Source organism: Cyprinodon tularosa, unplaced genomic scaffold (assembly GCF_016077235.1).
Source record: "Cyprinodon tularosa strain WSP-4 unplaced genomic scaffold, ASM1607723v1 ctg867, whole genome shotgun sequence".
Taxonomy (NCBI): domain Eukaryota; kingdom Metazoa; phylum Chordata; class Actinopteri; order Cyprinodontiformes; family Cyprinodontidae; genus Cyprinodon; species Cyprinodon tularosa.
The window spans coordinates 422,925-450,545 of NW_024039637.1; the positions used below are offsets into that span (position 1 = coordinate 422,925).

Genomic DNA, 27,621 nt, shown 5'->3' on the forward strand with positions numbered 1-27,621 from the left:
TTTAAAATTCGGTGCTAAAAAAAACCTAGTGTTTAAAATTCAGTCCTAAAAAAATTCTGTGTTTAAAATTCGGTGCTAAAAAAAATCCAGTGTTTAAAATTCAGTGTTCAAAATTTGGTGTTCAAAAAAAGGCGTTTCCGATTATACTGTTTTTCTTCCATAGGGGTCCGCCTGGATTTTTTTCTCTAATTTAAAGATCTATAACTTCTTAATTGCTTGTTGTATATAGACTGCAAACTTGCTTCATCTGAAAGCAAGATGTTGTCTTTTCGATTCATGTTTATTCCCTTCATTACAGAAAAAGTAAGAAATTGTTAATTTAAACATCTTTTTTTATGTAAGGGCAGCGTCCCTTTTTTTGGCCATCTAAATGAAATTTACTTTCAAATGTTCACATCCACACATTCACCCAGGACCTGAATATTTACCAGGTTTACAATATAACACCTCATCTGTTCTAGTTTCTATGTAAACAGAGCTGTTAATTATTGGCTTTATCAAAATTTGCTCAAAAAAGACCATTAACCTGTGAGGTTCTCATGTAATGAGGTGATGGAGTTTCTAGATTTTATCACCGGTCAAACACGGAAAACGCCTCTACTGTTCATTCCTGTGGCTTTTAATTGATGTGACCTATGTGATACAAATAGCTTTAAAAAATATATAAATCATTCCACATCATGCATGATTAGAGGTCATCTGAATACTCAAATTACCATTTCTTTGTCAAAAATCATTCAGGAGAACAGCTTCTCACATGTGTGAATTGTCATGTGTCTTGTCAAAAGACTTTTTAGAGTAAAATTTTTGCCACAAACCATGCAGGAAAAAGGTTTCTCACCAGTGTGAATTCTCATGTGCGTTGTCAAATTAATCTTTTGAGTAAAATTCTTGTTACAAATGGTGCAGGAAAAAGGCGTCTCACCTGTGTGAATTCTCATGTGAGAAGTCAAGTTACTCCTTTGAGTAAAATTCATGTTACAAACTGAACAGGAAAAAGGCTTCTCACCTGTGTGAATTCTGACATGTGTATCCAGATCAGACTTATAGGTGAAGCTTTTTCCACAGGATACACATTCAAAAGGCTTCTCACCTGCGTGCATTCTCATGTGAGAAATTAAACTACTCTTTTGAGTAAAATTCTTGTGACAAATGGTGCAGGAAAAAGGCTTCTCACCAGTGTGAATTCTCATGTGAGTAGTCAAACTACTTTTTGTGGTAAAACTTTTGTTACAAATTGTACAGGGAAAAGGCTTCTCGCCTGCGTGAATTCTTATGTGAGAAGTCAAATTACTCTTTTTAGTAAAATCTTTGTTACAAATGGTACAGGAAAAGGCCTTCTCACCTGCATGAATTCTCATGTGAGAAGTCAGATTACTCTTTTGAGTAAAGTTCTTGTTACAAATTGTACAGGAAAAAGGCTTCTCATCTGTGTGAATTCTGATGTGATTATTAAGATCATATTTAGAGGTGAAGCTTTTTCCACAGCATAGACATTCAAAACGCTTCTCACCAACGGGACTTCTGATTTGCGTAGTCACACTACTTTTTTCCGTGAAATTCTTGTCACAAATCGCACAGGAAGAAGGTTTCTCACCTGTATGAATTCTAATGTGCCCATCACTTCTAGATTTCTTTGGGAATTTTTTTCCACAGGAGAGACATTCATATATCTCCTGAACTGTGTGAGTTCTCATGTGAACCTTGAAATGTTCTTCAGATGTCAAACATGGGAAAGGTTTGTCTCCTGTAATTTCTGTCTCCTCTTTTCTCATGTGATCCAATAAATGTTCTTTTTTTGTAAAGTTTTCTCCACATGTCAAACATGAGAACGGTTTCTCTTCAATCTGCTGCTTCAGAAAAGGCTGCTCTTCATGCTCACCTATGATGAGCTCCATGGTTTCCTCTTTTATCCAGGGTTGTTCTAGTTCTTTCTGCTCTTCTTTTATCTGCAGAGGTTCTGGTTCCTCTTGGTCTAAACTGGAATTCCTCTCCTGTTCATAGAGCTGCTGGTCAGAGAAATCCTCCTCTTTTCCAACAGAATCCTGCAGGCGGTCTGGAAAGACAAACAGCAGAAATACTATCTATTATACAAACACACTGGAACTACATCTCCCAGTATGTAAAATTTATGTTCTTATCTTGGAATAATACAAACCAGGTTTGAAGTTTGAAATTAATCTGCTCTTCATTTTTAAAGAAGAGCAGATTAACGACACTTAAGCCTTTAAGAAAAGAAGTAGCCCTTTATTTTTTTGCTGAAACATTTTTCCACAGGACAGACATTCATTAATCTTCTTACCTGTGTGAGTTCTCATGTGATCCAATAAATCTTCTTTGTTTGGAAAGTTTTCTCCACATGTCAAACATGGGAAAGATTTCTTGTCAGTCTCCTGCTTAAGAAAAAGCTGCTCTTCATGCTCACTTATGGGGAGCTCCATGGTTTCCTCTTTTGTCCAGGGATGTTCTGTTTTTTTCTGCTCTTCTTTTATCTGCAGAGCTTCTGGTTCCTCTTGGTCCAAACTGGAATTCCTCTCCTGTTCATAGAGCTGCTGGTCAGAGAAATCCTCCTCTTTCCCAACATAATCCTGCAAGTGGTCTGGGAAGACAAACAGCAGAAAGACTTTCTATTAGTGGTTAAATAAAGGACACCTCACATAAAAACAACAAACTCTGTCCTGAGTTTGGGGAGTGAGTGGATCCTGGCAAGCGAACTGAAGACTTGAAGTTCATTCTGGCTTAATTTTGTTATCCCCATAAATAATTATGAAAAAAAGTACAGCATTTACATCCAACACCACAGTGACTGTCTGGCAAATGAGGAAGTAATGAGACACTTTACCCTCAGCAGAGCTTCCTGTACACCTCTGCCTGGAAGAGACAGACCCCAGCTTAATGTTTTAGAGGTTGAGCAGATTTTAAATGATTAATTTCTCTGTTCCATTGAATCAAAAAGAAGCATTATTGAAAAAAAGAGGAAAAACAGGACTAAATCATAAAGCAATCTGGAGCAGCTTCCTCAATTTTTGCTAAAAAAGTAGCAATCAGCAGGGCAATAGGGCTATGTTTACTTTCTGTAAAAATTGTTTGAACCATAAAATGAAGTGAGAACAGTTATAAAAAGATCACAGTGCTGAAAATATTCAGTTGATAAGCCTAAACTATACTAGTGGCAGGAAGGCCTGCAAGGCCTGGATGATGAGGTGATCACCTTTAGTCTCTTACATGGAAATGCAGTATCCCATTCTGGACCTGTTAAAAGAGGCTAGTTTTGCTGATCTGGGAATTCTTGTCTGGGTTCCCATCACAGAACAGCAAAGCAACTCAGCCGTATCACTCAAGAGGAGGTCGCTTGCTTTCACTGCAGGAGAAAAGTAATTTGACCAAACCAACTGAAGATGCTCCGACGAAAAACTAATTTCACCAGACCAATTGAAGAAACTCCAATAGACAACATCAAGGAGGGGTCAGATGGTTTGATCAGATGCTATCTTTGCTTCGTCAGAGGTAGGGGTATAAATAATAATCGTTTTGTATCGATCCATCAATCAAACAGATGCTCCTGGGCGTAATTCTTAATCCCGTGCTGCGGTGGCGCTAAACCTGTTTTGCCCTCCTACCTCGCTTCCTGGTTATACTCCCTGCAGCAGTGTGTCGCATTGAGCTTGACGCAGAAATTTTTGATTTATGCTCAATATTGAAGCGTGGTCTGCGCTATACAATGTGGGTCTAGATACGGCCGAGGCAATGAGGAAGTGGGGGCGAGTTAGTCTGCGCAATGGAGGGACATGACGGTGAAAAATAGTGGGGATCCACAAGGTCCAGATCTCAACAATCATCAAGGATAGGTCAGAACCACACAGAACCAAGCTGCTGCAAAACAGACCTTTTGCAACACATTTCTCTTGAGTTTCAGAAATTATAGAGCCAGACTGGACAAGAACATCCCCTGGGTGTGAGCCTGAGACAAAGAGGACCCCATCTGTGAGGGTCCTCTTTTCTATGGATCATAAGACTCATTATCACTGTACAATCCTTATAAGTAATGAAAAATTATAATAAAAGATTTAAATATGTAATATATATATATATATATATATATATATATATATATATATATATATATATATATATATATATTATTTCTATAATACAAAATCTTAACATATAATATAAAACTGTGTGCTTATCATATTAATATAGTTTTCAAAATATATATCTTAATGTATATATTTCATCCAGTTTGACTTCAGACGTCATGCAACAGAAATGTTCTTCCTTACACAAACCTGTATCTGAATGTCTAAAAACACAACATGCATAGAAATAACGGAGAAATCAAATTAATTATATCAAGTAGTTTTAGTAATATTAAACTGTGTGGGTCCAAATGACCAGCAATATAAACCAAACACAACACAAAGGCACCATGACATCCTTATGACCCCAGATGACGAAAAGTCAGAAATACATCAGTGTAGAGAGGATTACCTGTACCTTTATCAGCTAAAAACAGAAACCGCTCAAATTTGTTTATTACATCTTAGTAATACTGAGAAAAGTTCCGTAATGGATAAAGAGGAATACAAATGCGTGGTAGCCTATAAATTAAAAGGGGAATATCCACCTTCTTAAACAAAGAAAAAAAAATGTCTTCTTCGATGGAAAGCATCACTGTACGACATTGAAGGTAAGCTATAAAAGTTGTCACTACCTGCGAAAATAATAAGAAAACAAATAACAGTTAAGTTTTACGCATTAAGAGACGGGGGGGTTGATTATTTTCCATCTTACGCCTCTAAGGGAGCATTGGAGAAATTACTCATTAGTCCGTATCTTAATTAATTTAACTTTATGCAAAGAAGATGAGGGGCTGCATGAATGGCATCCACAAAAAGTATTTTCCATTCATATAAGGTTATGATAAATATGACATTGTATGTTATGTATTGTTTTATTTCGTATTTTTCTGTTTACAAAAAACAGTTGAAGCCATTTCTAAGCGGTTCTACTAGCCTGGGATGGCAGTAGATATCATTAAATGGATCGGTAAAAATAAGAGACCCATTTCATAAAATTACGACAATTAAACTGATTTATTTTAATCACCAAATGGCCACAGGCTTACCTGTTGAAGACAAAATCTGCCATTGAAGTGACAAGCTGTTTAATCAAATTGGTGTATCAGTTTGAATCTCCAAAACGGATTCTCACTGACCAGGGACGAGAATTTGCCAATAGGGGGTTTTCAGTGACGTCACTGGCCAGCTTCTGGTCCGCCATCTTGGGTGGCATATTATCGTATATCATATATATCATGTCGCGAATGGATAAGTACGCCAGCACGCTAGAGCCACCAGATCATGGAACATATCTGAGGAAATGTTCCGTGATCGGCCATATGGACCCCTATGCTCTCCACGGTGCCTTGTTTAGCACTAATCCAGATGATTGGCCAAATGTAGAGCATGGTGACATAGTTCATTACCCGGTGTTCAGTGAAAACCCTCTGCACACTCTTGAGGAAATGAGAGCGTACAAGGGTCTAGAGGCTCACAACCAGTTCACATCTGGTTGGGTACGAGATGTCGAAGTGATGTACATGAAGGAAATCGCCATCATACGTGGACGGGTGAGTTTTAATAAGATGGTAAAAATGTAAACAATCCGACGCAGGGCTCGCTATGCTAGGTGGCTAACGGCCGGCGGTGCGCGAACAGTTCCAAAGCTACAAGTCCTTGGATCCTCATGTGCAGTTTACGAATGGATGGGTTCAGGAGCTGCAGCTCATAAAGCCAGCAAACAGTGCTAACCGTTAGTGCTAACAACCACTCAGGCATGTAATGTACTTTTAACTAGCTGCTATGTGTTTCAAAGGTTTGGTTAGTAACGTTAGCTGCCAAACCTCCCTAAACCCTCCGGGTTTTTCACATATTTGAGTCTTTTCCCGCTGGTTGAAATCAAGTTAAGGTGAAATTAATCAAATTAAAACACGGCTGAGAGAGGGAGTCCAGTACGCGGTAGTCATAGGCAGTAGTCTGAGTAGCGGCGGCGGAGACGGTCAACATTGCGGCCACGGAAAGTAATACGTCATGAGGCCCAAGCCCTATTATTAATATATTCTTACATGTTTTAAATGCTTGACAGTTAATTACCTGTGACAAAGTGAGCACTGCAGACTCTGGCGTATTCCAGCTTAACACCGTCCAAATCGGACCTGGATATCCGTGTCAGCCATAGGTGACGGCGTTGTTCAGATAGCTGTTTTGTTTTTTCACATTGATTCACGATTACGGCTGGTATGCGATAGAAAGAGCGTTGATCTCCACCTCCACGGGCCGTGCAACCAACAATTACACATGATTTCACCATTTTTCACTGTCAATACTGCCTAAGGCTGCCACCCAATATGGCGGACGCGCTGAGTAGTCACGTGAGCGTGACGTCACCTGAAAACCCCCTATTTGGTAAGTACCTCAGTTGACATTATATTAATCATTCTATTAATCAAGCTTTTGGCAAAGTCATGGAAACAATTTCCCAATGGAATTGCACTGGAAAAAAAAATTTGAATTTTTATCTTAGATTGTTCTTTTTCATGATGTAAGTTTTTGGTACATGGCTGGACTTTCCACAAACTCTTGGCTTACAAAAGTAGCACATTCAGTTGAATATACCAGTGTTTTGATAATTCTAACAATGCCATTATGTTTCCCCACTGTTCAGTTTATACAATACTATACAGAACATTACTGTGAGAATGATCACCTCTTTATATTTAATTTATTAACCCCTGTGTATGGTTTACTTCATATTGAAATGTACTACACTCAAGTTGTTTAACTTGTTTGTGCAGCTCAACAAAAACATCTGTGAAATGCTAAACATTCAAAGAAGCCTGTGTTCACCGTACCATCCATAAACAAATGGCTTGGTGGAGCGGATGAACGGCACAATTCAGAGGTAACACATATTTATATCCTCCCACTATGAATGTTACAGCTATTACTACAAATGGATAAAGACATATACATTAGAATTTCACAACAGCACTGTCAAACAATCAATCCCTGTGTATGTGGGGACAAAAATTGATTGTACCCCTGCTTCCCTCAGCAGAAAAGACATAATATGAAACTTAATTTGGGCCTAGAGAGCATGAGCTACTAATGCAGCTTTCAGCTCCTGGGCTCAAGGCCATGATTTCAATTGACCTAAAAACATGCATGTTTTTTGTTTATCATTGCCATTATGTAGACATTTTTATATATAAAGATTCTTTGTTTTTATTGTTCATTAGTCCTTTACATTTATTTTGTTCTCAAACTGCAACAAACTGTTTTTGTTGTGTTGGCAGACAGGCAAACAGTTTAAGGTGGTCGTCCAAAAATTCAAACAACACAGGGCTTATATTGCGTATGTAGCCAAAAGAATTCTAATGCCAAAAACTTGAAGACTGAATTGCAATGTTTAGTCATCCAGTTAGCAAACTCATAATACAGATCAAAGTTGTCTTTATTCCTGGTGCTTCTCCTGTTCTGGTAAAAAAAACAAAAAAAAAACATATCCAACCTTGATTAATGATGGTCTTACACCAGTTCATATACCGTAAATTCCGGACTATAAGCCGCTACTTTTTTCCCGCTGTTTGAACACTGCGGCCTATAATACAGTGCGGCTAATACATTTTTTTTTTCATGGCGCGAAAAACAGACCAATAAAATTGATGGATATTCAGAGAGGTCAAATGAAATTGTGCGATACATAATTCTCACTTTCACTGTTATTTGCAGTCTTGTAAATCAGTCATTCATACTGACCCTCAACATGGATACTCGAAGAAAAGCATACAATGCCGCTTTTAAATCAAAGGCAATAAATCTGGCGATTGAAAATGGAAATCGAGCTGCTGCACATCATTTTGGGATAAATGAGTCGATGGTGAGACGGTGGAGACAACAGCGTGAGGAACTGACTCGGTGCAAAAAGACCACGAAAGCTTTCAGAGGTAATCACAGCAGGTGGCCGGAGCTTGAAAACTGTCTTGAAGACTGGGTGAACACACAGCGAGCGGGATGCCGCGGTGTATCCACCGTGCAGATCAGGCTGAAGGCTAAAGAAATAGCCACCGACATGAAAATTCAAGATTTCAGAGGTGGGCCATCGTGGTGTTTTAGATTTATGAAACGAAAAGGCCTGATGGTCCGGGCGCGCACGACGTTGTGTCAGCAGCTCCCTCCCGACTATGAGGAAAAACTCGCTCTCTTCCGTACTTTCACCCAAACAAAGATAGCGGAGCATTCTATCGGGCCAAATGAAATTATAAACATGGATGAAGTACCTTTGACTTATGACATGCCTCTCATGCGGACTGTTAATAAAAAAGGTGACTCGTCCATCTCAGTAAAAACCACGGGTCACGAGAGGACGCACTTCACCTGTGTTCTTCTGAGCTGCACAGCATCCGGACTAAAGCTTCCACCCATGGTGATTTTTAAGCGGCTGACAATGCCAAAGGAAAAAATCCCAAAAGAAATCCTGGTGAAAGTTAATAAGAAAGGTTGGATGGAAGAAAGCCTAATGAAGGAATGGCTTACGGGGTGCTATGGCAAGCGTCCGGGGGGATTTTTTCATCAAAAAAAAAGCACTGCTCGTGATGGACAGCATGAGGGCCCATATTACAGATTCTGTAAAAGCTGCCATCAAGAGGACAAACTCATTTGCAGCTGTGATTCCTGGGGGCACCACCAATTATTTGAAACCACTGGACATCAGTGTGAACCGTGCATTTAAAGTGGCACTGCGCAGTGAGTGGGAGACGTGGATGACCAGTGGCGAGAAATCCTTCACCAAAACTGGCCGCATGCGAAGGGCATCTTTCACTGATGTCTGCCAGTGGGTTCTCAATGCGTGGAGCCGTGTAAAAACATCCAGCATCACCGGCGGGTTTGGGAAGGCTGGGCTGCTGCGGGATGAAGAGGACCGCGAGTGCTCAAGTGAGAGCGACAAGGATGAGACTGAAGTCAGCGACAGCATCCTGAAGCTGTTCCATTCAGACACAGAGGAAGGGGACTTTGAGGGTTTTAGTGCGCAGGAGGAAGAAGAAAATGATTAAGGACTTTCCTGGTCGGCTGCAATGTTCTTTTCAATGCGTTGTTCAATTAAATGTCCCGGCACATGCAGCGTTATTTGCGTGTTACCGACACGTGTTTTAAAATGTGTTACAGGTAGTTTGAAAAAAAAAAAAAAACCTTCATAATATGTACCGTATTTGTTTTTTTTAATCATACGGATTAAATCAAACGTTAAAAAATGCTCACGTGTAATATCTTTATTTGTAAATATCTCATACAATGTGGGAAACTTGTGGCTTAAAATCCGGTGCGGCTTATAAAAGTACAAAATTGATTTTCTTTCTAAAATTAGAGCATGCGGCTTGTAATCAGGTGCGCTTTATAATCCGGAATTTACGGTACTTATAGTAAATAGATCCTCATACAATAAATAAATGAGATTAAGAAACCCCCCAAAAACTAAAATTATTAAACTAAAAATAAAGTAAGTTAATAACCTCAAAATAATCTGGGATGGTTACTGTGGGTAAGAAGGGGGGCTTGGATGAACCTAGTCTTTCCATCATTTCAACATCCACAATACACAATCTATGTCGTCTTCTTTTTTCAAATTAAGTCACTTAACCCCATAAAATTAGGTTGTCTTTAATTCAACGTCTTCTCTACATAACCAAATAGATCATGCAGATTAATGTTTGTGTTTCTTCATGCTGTCAGAGCCCTCTGTAAAGTTGTAGGGGACAATCCGGACACCTGGGATGAGTACATTGATGCCATCATGTTTGGAATTCGAACAAAGAAACAGATGAGCACCAAATACTCTCCTTTCCTCATGATGTTTGGCAGAGAGGCTCGTTACCCATCCGAGATTCTAGAGCAGTTCCTGGTTGGTATAAATTCTACCAGTTACAAAAACCAATATAATTATAAATAATGCTCTTTATTAAATGCAGCTTTGCTTAAAAGCTATCAAGGAATTGACTTTTATTTTTTCAATTTAGTAGTTGTTCTGTCTGTAATATGTGCTTTTATTAAAATTACAGTTGTCAGATTTTTTTTTGTTGAACAGGTGGACAGCAGTGTGGAAAATCTTGTAGGACAAAAAGAGTTGGCGCATAACATTGAAAAACATGAACAGCTAATGGAAGTTATTCAGGACAATGTCAGCAAAGCACAAGACGAGATGAAGAAAAAGATGCAGAACAAGTGCTGAAACCATTAAAGTTGGTGACAGTGTCTTTAGAGCCAACATAAGAAGCCAGCAAAGAAAAGGAGGGAAGCTTGAGGCCAACTATCTAGGACCATCTCTGTAACATCTATCCAGGACAAAAGTGCAGACATTCAAAATTCAAATGGTATCATATTCAAAAAAGTAAATATCCACCGCTCCCATTTGCTGCTACTGCTGCTCCTCCACCATCCCCTTCTCCTCCCATGCATCTCCTCCATCACCCTCAGCTGCTGCCAACGATTCTCCTTCAAACTCTGAGTCTTTTCCAAAGTATAGTACAGCAGGTGCAGGAAAAATATATGAAGAAAAACTTCTGTCATTCTGGGAATATATTCTTTGTAGTTTGTCTTTAACTTTTTTGTAGAATTTAAATGATAATTACTATATTTTTCAACAAACGTAAATGAAAATTTATATCTAATGTTTAAATTTTAGCTTTCTATGTAGATGCATAGGTAACACTTTCTTTTACAGTACATCAATAAGCATGTAATAACAGGTTGGTTACACTATATTACTAGGTAACAAAAACTTTATCTGGTAATTACCCTTAATTAATGTAAATAATATTAAAGTAATTGCCAGCATGTTTCATTACTATGTAACAATGAAAACTTTTGCTGGGTAATATCATAACATTATAGTTACCATAATGTTTCTATTATTGGCCACCACCTACAAATGGCTTACAAAGTAAGTTTTAACTTTTGATCAGGTAAATTAAGCATTATATAACTCAACTGCAGTTACATATAAATAAGAGTTTAGTTAAGAAGATTGGCATGCCGTATTCTAGGTTTGTTTTTCTGTTATATGTCAAGTAATAAACTGCATATAACTGGATAAAAACACATTCATTTATTTTTGTCAGTGAAATGAATGCGTTAACTGGCAATAGCAGTTTGACATTTAAGAAGTCTGACTTTACCATGTCAGCCTAGAACTTAAAGCACAGCACAAAATTCTGCATAAAGTTTATTTTTCACCTATAATATAGTGTAACTTGCTATGTTATTACCAGGTTATTAAATTGTTAAACAGAAGGGTAGATGTACTGTATAATGAAGCATTACTGACATATCAGGGGAACTAAATCCTTTGCACCTTAAATGATTAGATCTAATGAAGTCACAATGGGAAGTGTAACAGATTAGTTATAAATGTATAACTGTTCATGTATAACGATGTTAATGTGTCACCATTTCTCTTTTATCCAGATGTACTTGAGGCATGGGGAGGAAAAACATGCAACGTGTTACTCTCAAAGATCAGTGTCTATAAGCTCTTTTACTGGGACATAAAGCAACTTGGTCCAGACATGGAGTTGGAAAGCGAGGTATTGCAAAATGGAAAGTTTAATAAAAAAAAATAAAAAAAACATGTTTTTTATTCTGTGAACGGCTGATTAATGTGCTTTTTCATTTATGAACAGTCAATCAACGCTTATCTTCACCTCCTTATAAACGACTACAATTGTGCAGAAACTACAAAATCAACTTTCATTGACATGTTTGCCATGACATCCATATGGAGTGGGAAGATTCAAGGTTTGTGTTGTAATAGAGAGCCGTGTGTAAAATATCATAATCAACTTTTCACAACATGTAGATGATGTGAAGAAAAACTGTTATTGCTAAAGCTGCAACCTTGTCCTCAGAGAATCATTGTCTTTCATGTCAATGCTTCAACGGTGACAGTGAATTACTTGAATGCGTTATATAATGTCAAAAATATTTGGTTAGAAGCTATCTGGTTCTGTGGAGTTTTATGGAGGACTCAAGAGCAGAGACAAAGGGTAGAGATGGTGTCTTGTAGGTGATTTAGATAGTACAAAGATGTAAATCCCAAAAAAAAAACAGGCAAGGCACTGTGGGAAAACAGTATGAGACATTCGAGAGAAACAAGCATGTAGAACAGAAGAGTATAAAGCACAGAGGAACAGCAGAGGCGGAGAATATATGGGAGACAGAACAATGAAAGGTTTAATCAGCTAATTATTAGCCAGTGTGTTTAGAAAAAGCTAAGAAGGAGCTAAGGGGAAGTAGGTAGCAGTAGGAGCAACAAAGCACAAACAGGGAAAACAAGTTTCAACTGAAGCTAGAAAGTAACTCACATAAGGATAAATGTCAATAAAATTAAACACTACAAAGTAAGAAATAACCAAGTGAAAAACTAGAGGATAAAAGAAGGAACTCTAGATGACTGAAGCCATGGAAAATATAACCTAAGCATAACAGAATGAATAACTAACAAACTATAGCAATGAGTACATAAAACCAATAATGCTGAAAATAGATTAGACGGAAGATAAAAACGAATGGTTTAAAAAATAATACACATTTTGACCACAACACAGAGCAAAATAAATGAAAGAAGAACTGAGAAATGAAACCTTTAATTACAGAAGCTTTGTTATAAAGACCTGTATTATTATTAATCATAGGCTGACATCACATGGGAAAACTTTATCTTTTGAATAATCAAGTAGAAACGGCTCAATCTGTTTATCCAAACGTGTCATGTATTGGGTAAATGTTTTATCAATGTTATAATCAAGTTACTAACATGTTACATTATTCATTTGAGATCAAACCATTGGAATATGGTGACATTCTGGGAATTGTCAACAAGCATCATCACTGGATGTTAGTGGTAATTAACCCTTCCATGTACATTATTGCTTTATGAAATGTCAATAAGAGTGATTTTGTTAATGTGAGGAGGAAACTGATCAAAAGTGAGTGATTCCAGGTATTCTTGTTATTGAATCCAATTAATCATAGGTAATCTACCCACAAGACAAGCGGTCGTTGTTTCTGGATCCTCTAGGAGAGAGTAAACAGGACATACAGACATGTGGGGCTACTACAAGGCAAGGAAAAATCACGAAATGTCAAAATATCTTTTCTTACAAAGCCTGATTTGAAAAATGTTATGTGAATAATGTCCACTTTTGTGGATGTCACAATTTACATTACAGAGATTTAATAGTAATGCGAATGGCTTTTTTTTTCAATGTGTTTCTTACACTTATGCATGAACCTTTCTCTAAACGCAGTAAGGTACATAAAAAATGTCGCTTTATGGTCTTGTACAAGGTTGATCCAAAAATCCAGTACAATAGGACTAAAACGACCCCATAAAAAAATCATAATGTTTCTTTCAATGTATCATCATATTTGAAATGTATCATGAAAACACAAAGAAAACCTGGACCACTGAAAGGATGGATATTGAAATCAGGGTTCCTACAGCATAAGGCAAGTAAAATTCAAGACTTTTTAAGACTTTTTAATGTCACTTAAAATAAAAATTTAAGACAAAATTCACAAGAAACACAAGAAAAACCTGCTTGCGACAACTTAACCCAAAGGTTTACTTTAACATAAACCACTGCACCAATGTTTCAAATTTTGAAAAGCTTCCCATACAGGAAGAAAGCTAAAAACACACAAATGACAGATATATTTGAACAATTATTGAACTAATTTCACAAACTTTGTTTTAGCAGGGAGCAAAAATCAGTTTTAAAGCCACAACATAACCAGTGCTAAGTCTTTTTTGCAGCTATTTTTTCTTTGCATCGTTTTCTTAGTATGTTTGATTTGGTGATAAGTGGAGGCGTTGCAGAGACAAGGGTGGAACAAAACTGAGAAATACCGGCTGTTTCTCGGTAACTCGATTTCGACGCTTTGTGTTTCGTGCTTCGCATGTGGGACTCCACTGCCTTAATTCCCATCGTTCCGAGCTTGAATGACTTCTTGCACTAAATCCACTGAGCCTCATGTATGTTCCCTGGTTTTAGCCATGGAGAAAACTCTTGGTGGAGCCAATTTTGGTTACATTTACACTTGCTCATATTTTCCAGACAAAAAGTTAATGGCGCATCTCCCAAATGTCCCGGCCGAAGCAACGCTCTTATTGGTTATGCTATCAGGATGGAACCAATAATGGCGCGCCGTTATATTTTTTCTTTATAAAAAAAAAATGTCAATTTTAATGTTTTATTTAGATTACAAAAATAAATCGTAATAAAAAAAATCCTATTTATGATGTTTGAAAAATGAAGACCTACGAAAGACTGATTTAAGACATTTTAATACCAATTAAGGCCTTAGTTTTATTTTGAAGAATTCAATGCCTTTTAAGACTTTTTAAGGACCCGCAGGGACCCTGGTAATAATTTTTTTTTTTCGAATTTGCCTGACGAAAACGCAAAGTCATGCATTATTAACATTTTGAATGTGTTTACAGGGCATTGATGTGAAAAATGGGATGTAACATCTCCAGGTGGACTTGTGACACAGTGATGCATCCCAAGCAGACAGATGCCCCATCATGTGGACTCTTCACCTTGAAGGCAGGCATCTAATTATGCAAAAGACTTAGTTATGTACAAAAAGACCTATCTGTGTAACTGAAAAGATTCATACATGTAAATTATAATAACTAGATTATTGTCAAGCTGTTTCGCCTATTAGAAATGTACAATATAATGTCTGTGAAGACATCTGGGCGACAGTGGCGTTGGATGTAGGAGTTTGCCCTGAAATCGAAGGGTTGACGGTTCAAGCCCCGACTCTGACTTTCAGTGTCGTTGTGTCCTTGGGCAAGACACTTCACCTGCATTGTCTACTGATGGTGGTCAGAGGGCCCGGTGGCGCCAGTGTACGGCAGCCCCGCTTCTGTCAGTGAGCCCCAGGGCAGCTGTGGCTACAATGTAGCTTGCCACCATCAGTGTGTGAGTGTGTGCGTGAATGGGTGAATGAATGTCGAGAATCAAGAATCCACCTTTCGTATTCCATTTTCAGAGTTTTTTAAAGTGTTTAACAGAGACGTTAGCACCTCGACGTCGGAGTACACAGAGTGAAGCGAAAAGACTACAACTGTGTAAACAGGCCCCATTTCCGTTTCCGGTGGCAGGGGAATATTGACTATTCCAACAGAACTCAATGGGATTTACAAAATGCTAAATAAAACACTACAGGAACGTTTTTTCTTTACGAAACTTTTTTTGGAACGTCATTGAACAGCGCTGACGACCCGGTTAGTAGCATATTTTAAAAAAAGAACGTTTAAGGTTGTTTTAAGGACATTATCGGACATGCTCTATGGAAGCCATTCTAAAGCAGCCAGGGGGTGATTCTAAATGAGCCAAAAAGCAGAGACAGGAGCAATTGTCAAAAGTTTGGTGTCGATCATTCGATTTCATCCTGGACACTACAGAAAATGGGCTAAAAGTGTTAAAAAGTGAACTTCTCCTTTAACCATAGAGATAAAAATAGTGATTAAAATTATAAATTGTATTTGGAATAAAAATGAGAGAACTAGGGGTGCTAAAAAACACATCCTCCAAAGACAGATATTTACATGGGAATGTGGCATATAATTAATTGACATATTACTGATCTTGCTGGATTTTATTCTGCTTTACTTCCATAAATTGCAGGATCATCTTTTCTTTATCTTTGCCAGAAGATTTAAACTTTAAAACCCTTGCCCTAATAATTTGCAAGTTAATTTATTTATAAAGAAAATAGAAACGCTGCTTAAGCTAATTCAAATGAAAGTAAAAATAAAATAAGTAGCCAACCTTATCACTGTCTGTAACCTACTAACAAGGTAAGGAAAGCATCAGATGAGCTACCTGAGAAACTAACGTTACGTTTCCCCACTTTAAAACCAAACAAACATGGTTACACATCCTGCTGATCAGCTCTCTTCACTGCCATTGAAGGCTCCAACCTGTTTTCTTTTCAGGTGCTGCGTCATAACAGTGGTGCTTCCGTGCCATGTTCATTTGTTTTTACAAAAGTTGCATGTTACGAGTTTTTTCACTTTACAAAGCGCAGGCTATTTTAATTATTGTGATCAATTTGCGTCGTCAATCCCGTCGCATGCGCGCTTCATTTGCAGTCTGGACGCTGAGGGTGAACATCCTGCGGCTCTGACTGCAGCGCTGAGAGGGACTCCTGTGGGAGCGAGAGAACGGGGATGGGATGGGGGAGGCGCCCCATGGCAGAGTAGGAACGATACATGCTTTCACGTAAGAATCTCCAAAAGCCGCCAGTGACACCGCAAAAAGTCGGCAGATTTGTTGCTAGTCGCTTTTTTGAAAAATAGTCGCTGGAGGGGTCTGAAAAGTCGCTAAATATAGCGACAAAGTCGCTGAGTTGGCAACACTGCACCTGCGGCACTGCCGTATTTTTTTTTTCTTCCCCCGTTTCAGTCAAGTGGATGTGATGACGGCGGCGGATGACGCATTAATCGCGCGACACAACTAATCGATGATTAAATTCGTTGCCAACGCTTTTAAAAGTCGATTTTTATCGATTTGTTGTTGCAGCCCTAGTAGGAACCCAGATCCCCAAGAGGATTAGGTGTGTTTGCATGTCGACACTTTTGTTAGGTTGTTTCTATTATTCTGTTTCTACCTTGTAATAAAATGTGTTATTATTTTATTGAGAAGTTAGAAGCAAAACCTTGAATGTATTTTTTTTTTTTTTACAAATATTTGTTATTGCCCTAAATGGTTACGTTACAGGCTCCACACTTTACAAATACTGAAGCCTGCAGTGAGTAGGTGCTGTCAGCTTAATTTTACTTCAGTATCTACCATTAGACACTTTTACATCTAAACATCTCAGCTGGTGAAGCATGTTCCCCCTTGTAACTTTAAGAAACAAAGCTCCATCAACTCCAAAATTTCATCTTTCATACACGTAAAACCTTTCAAATTTCAAGTTCTGTACGTTGGAAATGCGGCGGAGTTAACTCGCTCCCGATGAGGGGAAACACATTTTCGCAGGGACAACTACCTTGGTGGTGATATTAATGACTTAAATCACAGGATGTCTCTAAATGTTTACATTAGAGGACCAGCAGCTGCTGCTGCTCTCCATGATTAACACATCTCCTCTACTATTATAAAATAAGAAGGAAAACACAGAGTGGAATCCCGAAAAACAATTAACCAAAGCTCTGTTCGAATTTATGTGCTGTGTCCTTAGAAGGCAAGATTCAAAGGATGATTGTTTAGATTTACTTATATCTTTCTACCCTTTTATAGAATAGAAAATCCCTTTATTGTCCCACAATGGGCAAATTTACAGCAGCAGAAAGATTATTGAAAATGGTCACACAAATGAGGACCTTAGAAAAAATGTATAAGAATAACATAATAGTGTTAGGGTTTATTATTTATACATCATGTGCACTGTTAATTTGTTTGTCAGATTAGACAGAGCAGAAGGCCTTCCTTCACATTGTGGATATCACGGTGTGTACGGAGGTCATCTAATCAAGACAGCCTTTGTGTCTCTAAGAGTACAAAGAATATGGGCACATCTTGGAGCCTGTCTGATAGGAGAGCTGCTGTATCTGTAACCCTGAGACAGAGAGGCAACCTGCATGGAGTTCAAGACATGGATGGCGTGTCAGTTTCTGATACGGACAGCTAAGCATCCACATGATGTGACACAGACTCAGAAGGTATAAGAAGCAGGTGATGACGTTGTTCGGGGCTCAAACTTTGCCGGACGCTTGCGGACGTGATTTTTGAGACCACAGCTGTGCATAGCTCTAAGCATTTTTCTCTGTCTTGTAACGACCTGATCTGGAATAAACTCTGTTACTTTTTTACTCCTGTTTTTATAGTCCTTTTTCATATGGTTTTACAGAGTTTGAGTTAAGAGTAGTAAATAACTTGCTCCCAGGAAAAGAACTGTGTGAGGAGGCCCTTTACAGCCTTTACTTTGAAGGGGACAAATCCTTCTCACTTTAACAAATTGGTGTTTCCGCCCGTGACCTGGAAGCAAGACAACAGAGCCACCGACGGAAAAAGCTCCACAGCCTGCGGCCGAAACAACTGATAAGGTGAGGAGATTCCTTATTACAAAATATCTCCAGTGTTTTTACTGTTAAAACACTTTGGCTGTGTTGTGATTTTCTGAAGTGAGCTGAAGCTTTTTATGCAAAAGAGGACAGAGAAATTGCTCAGAGTGATTTTAGTTTTTTGTTTTTGCGGTTTTTGTTTGGTTGTATTTGTTGGTTTTTAATTTTTTACATTGCGAACGTGTACACATAAAAAAAAAAAAGAAAAAAAAAAGGAGAGAGAGAGGAAGAAAGTCGAGAGAGAGAGAAAGTCGTGCGTTCTGCTGTGGGTAGCGGTTGAAAGTCCGACTGAAGGCGACTGCGCAAACGTCTTCAAGAACTATACTATTCACTAGGATAAGTTGGTTGGAAAGCCCAACGGTTTCTGCATGCAGAAAGGGACGGTGATTTTATTCCCGGTCTGCCTGCAGACACGAAAGATGCACTTCTGAAAACAGACGCACAGACAGAAACCAGTCACATAGCCGGCTAGAGTTTGCCAGTATACCTCCCATAAGGACATTTACGAAAAACCGAGACTGGAAATAAGCGAGCGAGTCAGGTTGTAACGGACCTTTGAGGTGTTTTTCTCTTTCCTTCTCTTCTCTTATAAAAGGAAAAGAGAGAGACGATAAAATGCTATTCCTCATAAAACTAGAAGAGACTGATGCCCGGATTAGGTAACTTGTTTGTCTAATCCTCAAAGTTGGTGGAGTGAACTAGGCGGAACTATATCTAAATCTTTTCTTTTCTCTAAATTTCCTTTCTTTTTTTTCCTTTTCACTGACGGACGTATTTCTTTGACGGACGCACTTCCTTAGCAGAGAAGCGGCTCACTGTAGCTTATAGGTAAAAAGTTTAGAGCACCGAGGGATCTCACGTAAGACGTCGAGGTCCAATTTTATACACTGTGTGAACAAAAGGTGTGAAAGATGGATGCATGTGGACTAGAAAATTGAATCCAGAAATACCTCGTTAGCACCAGAAGGAAGAAACAAAACTTTTGGATCTGATTAGACAAACCAAGTTCAATTTTAGTAACTATTTTTCTGACAAGGATTCTGAACAGAAACAGGTGGAGCAAAACGGGGCTCAGGGAGGTGAGCAGGCACTCGACACTTCAGAGGATGCCTGTTATGGAGTTGCGTGAAGGTCAGATAAATTGTGAAATAAGGCCTACAGAGGAAGAATTGGGACAAGAGGTACGAAAGGAGTTTCAGATGCAAGATTTAATAGAGGAGGCGGTAAATAAAGCATTTCAGCATTTCAGTTCCTATTGTTATGAAAATGTTGATGTTTCTGTGATTTTTGGAGGTGAACCTTGGAAAGGAAAGCTTAAAATATAAGAGGTTGATATATTTACAATTTACGATGTCTTGAAATTAACATTTTAAAGGTAAGAAGATCAATTAGTACATTTTCAGTGCGGTAAACCCCGGCCCAACATTGAGCTCCAGAAGGTGGATCACACAGAGCAGCCCTTCACTTAGAGGCAGGAGAGAAAAGAAAAAGAAGACACAGAGAGACTGAGTGCGCACAGGGCCGGTCACAGCAAAGGCAGGGCCCAGGAGTCTAGAAGCAGTTTTTACCTTAAAGACATCTACCAATTACTACACTAGAATGGTATTGTAATCTGCATTTAGAGTGACTGATTCAGGAGCTTATATTTGAAAATGTTAGACCACACAAGCTAAGTTTGTCAAACTGTAGCAAAGTGAATATAAATTAAACACTGATCACTGAGGATACTCTAAGGTGGATTAAATGGATCTTTACTCAGCCAACTGTTCAAAATAGAGTGGGTTACATCAAATAGATAAATTAGGAAGGTTGAGTTCGGTGGATAAAAAGAAGAGAGGCAGACAGCAATAGATGAAATGGAGGGTGAGTTGGATAGAGAAGGGGAGAAATGGGCAAAGAAGATCGAAGTGCGGGTTCAGTAAGAATTAGAGATAGGAAGTCAATGCAGCAATACTAGGGAGGCCGGGATCCCACTAGTTGTTTAGTTACGGAGGTAGTTTTTGAGAAATTTCCAGCAGCAGTGATAGATATTTTGATTGAGGGCAGCAACTGTCCTTTTATGATTGATACGGGGGCCAGATACAGCCCCATGAATCTTTATGTGCCCACCTCCCAAAAAACTACACGGGTAATGGGATTTTCAGGAGAAAAACAAAACATACCACTTTTTCAGAACCCCTTAGAGGTGTTCTCATATTTGAAAATTCAAACATGTCATTTTTGGGGGACACTTAGAATTAAAAATCATTGGGTGTGAAAACTTATTTTGGTGTCTAACGTGAGCAAACAAATCTTAGGTTTCCATAAATGTGCACATATAGTTTAACAAGGATCCTAAAATGAGGCTGAGAAGCACTGGTGCAGAGGTCTTAAGACCGGACTGGTGAAAAGATTATGATTTTTGTTTAAATTGGGAAAAAAAAATCCTCTAAGAAGATAAATCTAAATTGATACTGATGGATTAAACAAACTTTATGTGGCCAATGTCTGTCTGTCTGTCCTAAATGTGGAATGCATGTGAGGTAGAATGTGTGTGGTGAAGTTGGAAATGATTAAGAACATTTTTTGATGTGACATTAACATGATTTGCATTTTTACAGGATTGAGAAGGAGCACTGGGGGCATAACAGAAGGGCAATCGTATCAAACATGTTGCTCAGGGGCTCCACCTATGAGAGGCTCTGACAAGACCAGAGCAGGTTGCTGTTGTACGGTGTGAGGTAATTTTTGGGTGTGGAGTGCAGCTGAGATACTGTAGATTAATAGATTATAGATTAGAAAAATAATTAAATATTTAAGTAATTATCCAGAAAGAAGCAGAATGGGTGTTTTTACTTTTTGGGAAACTAAAATCTCAGACGAGGACATTACATGATTTTAATTTAAAGGTAGTTTCATTTTCAATCATTAGAATTGCATTAGAGATTGATTAGTTTCATTTTTCTCTCATTAGGATTTTATTAGTGATTGATTAGGGACAGGATAAATCACACTTCGAGCTGGAACTGGACACAGCATATGGCCAAGATACCCGCAGGAGCTCAGCAGATTAGCGGGGTCAACTTTTATAAACAAGGCTGGAGAGTTAAAAACAATTTCGGTGTGACCTGACCCTGGGTTTTTTCAGCCTTCAGTTTTTTATCTATAATTATTTTTATCTGTGTATAATGCAGTTTGGAAACTGCCTAAGCACAAACTGATTAATTTGCATCTCTAATCATTACTAACACTTATCTTTTCACTGTTCATCTGGGCCTTACCTTCTTTGCATGACTTGTTAAATTCCGCTAACTTTACAAATTTCTGTGAATGAAGTGATTAACTATTGACTAATTGATGAACTTTTTGATTGCTTTTTCCTGGTAACAAACCAGAGGGGTCATTTACTTTTTCCCTGCTTGTAGAGAGTGACAGTGCGGCTGTCAGGGAGCAAGCATGATTATTCAGAGGCCCATTTAAGGAGGATCAGGAGATCATTTTGCTTAAACATGTTCCTTTTTTCTTTTTCAGGCTGTGTTTGTAACAATCCTTAACTGTTAACAGTTTTCTTACAGGACAGGCTGACAAATGTCTCATCCTTCATTGTGTTTTGTTTAAGATGTGCATTAACCCTTATTTTCCCAACAGCTGCAGAAGTTCTGGCATGTGAAATGGACAACTTGGCTGAGAGTGACTACAGCAAGAGAGAGAGGGGGGTTCAGATAGTTGAAAACTTTTTGATAGGAGGATTTGAATAGGTTCGAACTGACTGGACTGACTTGGTTAGTAACTGGACTGGATCGGAACATGGATCAGGACATGAGAGAGATGGTGTGAGAACGCAGCATGCCAGAGACAGGGTGTAGAGATTGTGAGCTGCATGTTTTGTTCCCGGCTGAAGGCCATTCTGGTGAGCTCTGGGTTTGTTTTAATTCCTCTCTGGTTCTGATATGACCTATGAGGTACAGATGGATGTGGTGGTTTGAAGCTCACAGACTTTTGTTGGGGTGGAACATTAAGAGCAGTCATGCTGACAGAGGCATTTAACGAATGACAAGATGAACCAACAACTATTTGGAGAAGTCGGAGGCACCACTGGGGTTTTTGTTGTCCTACATGTTTGTCGTTGTTTGTGTCTGTATGTTTGTTTGTTTTTTCTGTTTGTTTATTAACATCTTAGCCTTTATGAAAAAAAAAAAAAAAAGACGTGGCACGCATGTTAATTTTGTTTGAATAGTTTTGACTACACTACGGATGGAAATGTTTCAAAATGAACAATGGATCTTTTTGTTTGGAGAGACATTGGACACTTTCTTTCTTGAGTCACAGGATGGATTAACCTACAAGGGGCACAGAGACTAACTTTGCTCCTAAACTTCAGAAGGAGGGATGGTTTGCAGCTGCTGAGATGCGAACATTAAGGAAATGACTGGATGCCCACTGCTTTGGATGAGAAAAGGCCACCGGCAGTGGTGGGATGATGGAAGGTCATGGGATCATCGGACAAGACGGATGAAAAAAAAGATAAGTGAACTGACACACCAGATTTCTTATTCACAATGAAAAATGATGGGCAACTTATTTTAAACCGGTTTATTAATACAGATCTATAAATAATATTTTTGCTTTACGGAGATCAACAGGTAGATGTAATATCTTTCTGAACAACGCGGCAGTAGTTTGGGGATTATTAGTATTATTGCTTTATTTATTTATTTTCTTAAAGAGAAATATCAGAAGCGATGGCAACAACATAGAATATAAATTATAGGAGTAACTTTACCGACAGATTTTAAATGGTCTGCTAAATTTTCTTTATATCATCAGGGGGTGGAGTATTCTTAAATAGAGGAATAAAAAAGAGGATTTAGAGATGTTTTACTATGTGATAAATTAGACCGGGTTTTTTGATAAATAGTTTGGTCAGTTATTAATTAGCAGAATGTTAAAGGGACAACAAGTTGAAACTTTAACTTTTGGGAATGGTAAAGTTGCATCAACAGAATGCAATTTAGGGGAAATTATAACATTTCAGGAGCAAATGTTTAAAGCAAATGATGGTTTCTTTCAATATAAGCAATAACGATGAAGACTTATAGTGTTAATGAGCTTATGGCGATTCAATATCAGGCCCAGGGACTAAAACTTCACCATTTATTTTTTTTTATTTTTATTTTATTTTATTTGTTTTGATTAGTTTTATTTGGGGTTTTTTGTTTGGTTTTTTACTGCGAGCAGAGTTATAAATAGCATTTGAGGGGCTATATACAATTTGGGGGATGGGTAACCATACTTTTAATGCATGAAGCAATAAGAACACCTGACTTTACTTCACTAGAGCTGCAATTAATACTTTAGAGGGGATGCACACTTTAGTGTTTAGTTTATTTGAGATAACACATATGAGAAGAGATTATGTTTCCTGCACATTTTTTGGATCTGGTCAGGGGTCCAGATATGACAACTATTGACTGGTTCTGGGGATGTTGGAACAGATTTTCTTTTTTCTTGTTTTTATTTTGTTCTTTGTTCTTTGTTTTTGTTTTGTTTTTTTTTCTCATCGGAGCACTGCTTTTTGGAGAATATTTTAAATGGACTATAGCTGGACACTTTGCATAGAGGGGGTGCAGTCGAATTCAACACCTTCAGGAACTGTGTACTGCTGAGTTTTGGGAACGCAGCAGCGAGTCAGAGTACAATCCTGTGCTCTGAGCAGATGAACATTTCAATATGACATTTCCTCTTGAAGGGAGGAACACCTTTGACGCACTGTTTCCTTCTACCTCTATGTGATACTGCTGATGACACAGGTAAAGACTTATCCTTCAGGGGGTGTGGGGACACATGGCCCCAAGACTCTTATGGTTCAAAGCTGCTGTGGTAGCAGAGGGAAACCTGATGGACTTGTCCGAACATCGAACTTTTTTTGCATGTTGGAGAGGATCACTGCTCCAAGAAACACTTTTTCTTCCAAACCAGTAGCGGGATGGCTCCTGACCAGTTTCCCACATATAGATCCACTCACATAGACACACACACATACTGTCACGTAACAACACGCCCACACACGGTTAACGACTGGAAGAACACACAAGGGTCCACATGGGAATGAGGTTTTCTCTCATGCACTAACATTCACGGATACAAGGTCTGGTGGGGGAGTTTTTAATAGGGGGAATCTGCGCCAAGCTGGGTTTTTTCCTTAGAGATTAAAGAACTTCTAATAATTTTCTGGGGAGGGTGTAGCAGTAAACTAAAATGCAGTTACAAGTTTAGACGAGACTAAAACTTAATATGCTATGATGTAGAAATGGTTTTAAAATTCATTTATTTAATCCATGAATTGAGTGTTACAATGTGTAAAAAAGGGTTAAATGTTTTCTAAATATTTACAGGTTCCTTGAATTAGATTATATTAGTTGCAGTGATTTTGAGCTTATATGAACAAAAAATGATGAGCTGAAACATCCATAGGATGTTCAGGCTGAATACATACTGGTATAAATAACTTTCAACTGCCAGGCATTGAAAGCTAGGTTATGTTTAATGTTTTTGGGTATTTCTTTTTATTTATTTTTATTTTTTGTTTTTTTGAATAGACACTGAAATAATCTGCTGAAAAAACACAGAGTCCATGGAAAATTAATTTAAATGTAGGTTAATGGTGATTTAAGGGATAAAGGGAAAGTAATTGTGGATAAGAATATCTGGTTGTGACTTAGATTTTGAGTGAATAAAGATTTGCTCATTAAAGACACTGCTTATCGTGATAAGAACACTGACTGCACTCTCTGTGTGTCGAAGGATCCCGGAGGAAAAGATTGATGAACTGTGATGAGAACAGTCCATGAGAACCACCACATGGATTCAGCATCTATCGGCCGCTGGACTGCATGGAGAACAAAGTGGCCGTGGAGGAGGCCATACGAGACTCTGATTGATTAATTTGATTGATGTGTGATAGAGACACTGAAAGAATTCATCATCATCAGTGATATTCATAATTTGTTTTTAACTCGGACCAGGATAATTCTTGATTTAACCTAATTGTGATGTATATGTTTTGATTTATTTTGATTTGGTTTTGATGAAAATCATGGAGATATTTTGCTCCAGACCCACCAAGATCACGTTTTATGCCACTTTTTCTTTGATGTAGGAAGACTCTGAACCTTACCGGTTCTTTAAGTAGTTGGTAATGGTAATTATCAGATTCAAAACGGGGTTTTCTTGCTCAGATTGGCCGAGAGTGGGATTTCCCCGGGGTCACCCCGGTTTTTACTACCTTTTAGAGAGGGTAGCGTTTTCCGGTGGAGAACGGCCCAACCTGTCCTGTGATGTCCCCTACTGTGACTGACTGATTGGTAAAGTTGGATAGATGGTTTATCCATGAGGAGCGGTCACATTTAGGAGGCCTCCAGGTGGGAGTGAGAGTAGATGAATTTGGCCTTATTAGATTTATAGGCTTAGGTTATCTAGGCTAAGGTAACTTAAAATAATGTGCGCATAGGAAACTAAAACAGCTTTCCTTTAATTAGATGACACCCAAATTGTAGTTAAATGCTGAAACTGTGGTCTTGAGTGAGAACATTTGGTCTGTGAAGCTTTGATTGTGATTACTTTTGATCCCTAATTAATGATACTTGACTAATTATAGATGCTCTCTGGGTCACCCGGTCCTTCGAAGATGTGCCGCTTCCTGTGTTTTTTAAGTTACGTGTAAAAACGGTAACTTATCAGGGGGAGTTGTTAGGGTTTATTATTTATACATCATGTGCACTGTTAATTTGTTTGTCAGATTAGACAGAGCAGAAGGCCTTCCTTCACATTGTGGATATCACGGTGTGTGCGGAGGTCATCTAATCAAGACAGCCTTTGTGTCTCTAAGAGTACAAAGGATATGGGCACATCTTGGAGCCGGACTGATAGGAGAGCTGCTGTATCTGTAACCCTGAGACAGAGAGGCAACCTGCATGGAGTTCAAGACATGGATGGCGTGTCAGTTTCTGATACGGACAGCTAAGCATCCACATGATGTGACACAGACTCAGAAGGTATAAGAAGCAGGTGATGACGTTGTTCGGGGCTCAAACTTTGCCGGACGCTTGCGGACGTGATTTTTGAGACCACAGCTGTGCATAGCTCTAAGCATTTTTCTCTGTCTTGTAACGACCTGATCTAGAATAAACTCTGTTACTTTTTTACTCCTGTTTTTATAGTCCTTTTTTATATGGTTTTAACGAGTTTGAGTTAAGAGTAGTAAATAACTTGCTCCCAGGAAAAGAACCGTGTGAGGAGGCCCCGGGGCGTTACAGCCTTTACTTTGAAGGGGACAAATCCTTCTCACTTTAACAATAGGGAAGAGTTAAAATATAAACAATAAAATCCTGTAAAGTGTTTTAACAATATAAAACTGGAGAATTAATAACCAATATGCAGCTATGGACATTTTTACAGTGATGAATATTTGAAAATAGCAGCAACATCAGAGATGTGCAGAATGACAGCAGCAGGTTATTTAACTGACTAAGGTTTCTATCATTACATTTGATTTGATTTGTTCCTGCTCCCGGTGGTTGGAACCTTTAATCCACTCTGGATTCTTGTGAGTGTAGTCTTTGTTCACTTTACAATAAAAAATAAATAAACAGTTTGAAAACCTCGGTATTCGTTCTTTTCCTGCTTTGTGTGTCAACTTTCACGGTTGCTAGGCAACAGAGCCACAGCGATAAAACCCGCCGAAGGGTAGACCTGGTCGATTTCGCAGCCGAAACTCTTCCGGTCTCCTTATTTTCAAGGACTTCGAAGGATCCAGTCTAGGTAGACCGCGTCCTTGGAGGATGCAGCCCAGGTTTTTGAACCCTAACCCTTTAGCCTTTAGGGAACCTCAGCTCTAACCGGAGGTTAGCTTTAGCTTAGCATGTTGATCTCCTCTAAGCAGTTTTCCATTCAGATGAGGCTAAAATCCACAGTGTGCATCATCAGGGAATCGTTTCTATCAGGTGTTTCCTACCTATCCGGTGTAAGATGATCCGGGGGATCCTGGTGAAATCCAGCAGTAGATGTTGATCGTCCATCTTTTCCTCCGAATTGACCAAACTCCCTTTAAACTCCGTGAATGTTTCTTCAGCAGGAGTTAACTGCTCGGTGATAAACTCTCCTTGAAGCTGGACTGAAGACATTCTCACTGCAAACACTCCCAGATTATCAGCCTCTCTACAATGACTCCACACACAAGCTAAGCTAATGCTGCTAATGCTGCCCGATCCCTACCAGCAGCTCAGTGCGCATGCGCCCCTACATCTACATCCGGGTCAACCTCGATGTTAAATTACATTGATTCCCCCCTACAAAACAAACAGTAAACGAACTAAACTATAATCTTTTAAAGGTTAATAATGTTTTACCTGAGAATATAAATGAATTAAAATCCTCTCCGTTTTA

At 38.6% G+C, this 27,621-nt stretch overlaps 1 protein-coding gene and 1 long non-coding RNA gene across 2 annotated transcripts; one reads left to right on the forward strand and one right to left on the reverse strand.

The window, feature by feature from the left end:
* Positions 1 to 27,244, reverse strand: LOC119775318 (gastrula zinc finger protein XlCGF26.1-like). Its single transcript, XM_038273257.1, has 3 exons — positions 27,191 to 27,244; positions 2,303 to 2,599; positions 1 to 2,056 (listed from the first exon to the last, which is right to left on the reverse strand). The coding sequence occupies exons 2-3, from the start codon at positions 2,439 to 2,441 to the stop codon at positions 738 to 740; spliced, it is 1,458 nt and encodes a 485-aa protein (XP_038129185.1). The 5' UTR covers positions 2,442 to 2,599; positions 27,191 to 27,244; the 3' UTR covers positions 1 to 737.
* On the forward strand, positions 18,098 to 24,535 carry LOC119775336. Its single transcript, XR_005279637.1, has 2 exons — positions 18,098 to 18,180; positions 22,507 to 24,535. It is a non-coding gene; the product is annotated as an uncharacterized LOC119775336 (long non-coding RNA).
* Positions 27,245 to 27,621: the final 377 nt, after the last annotated feature.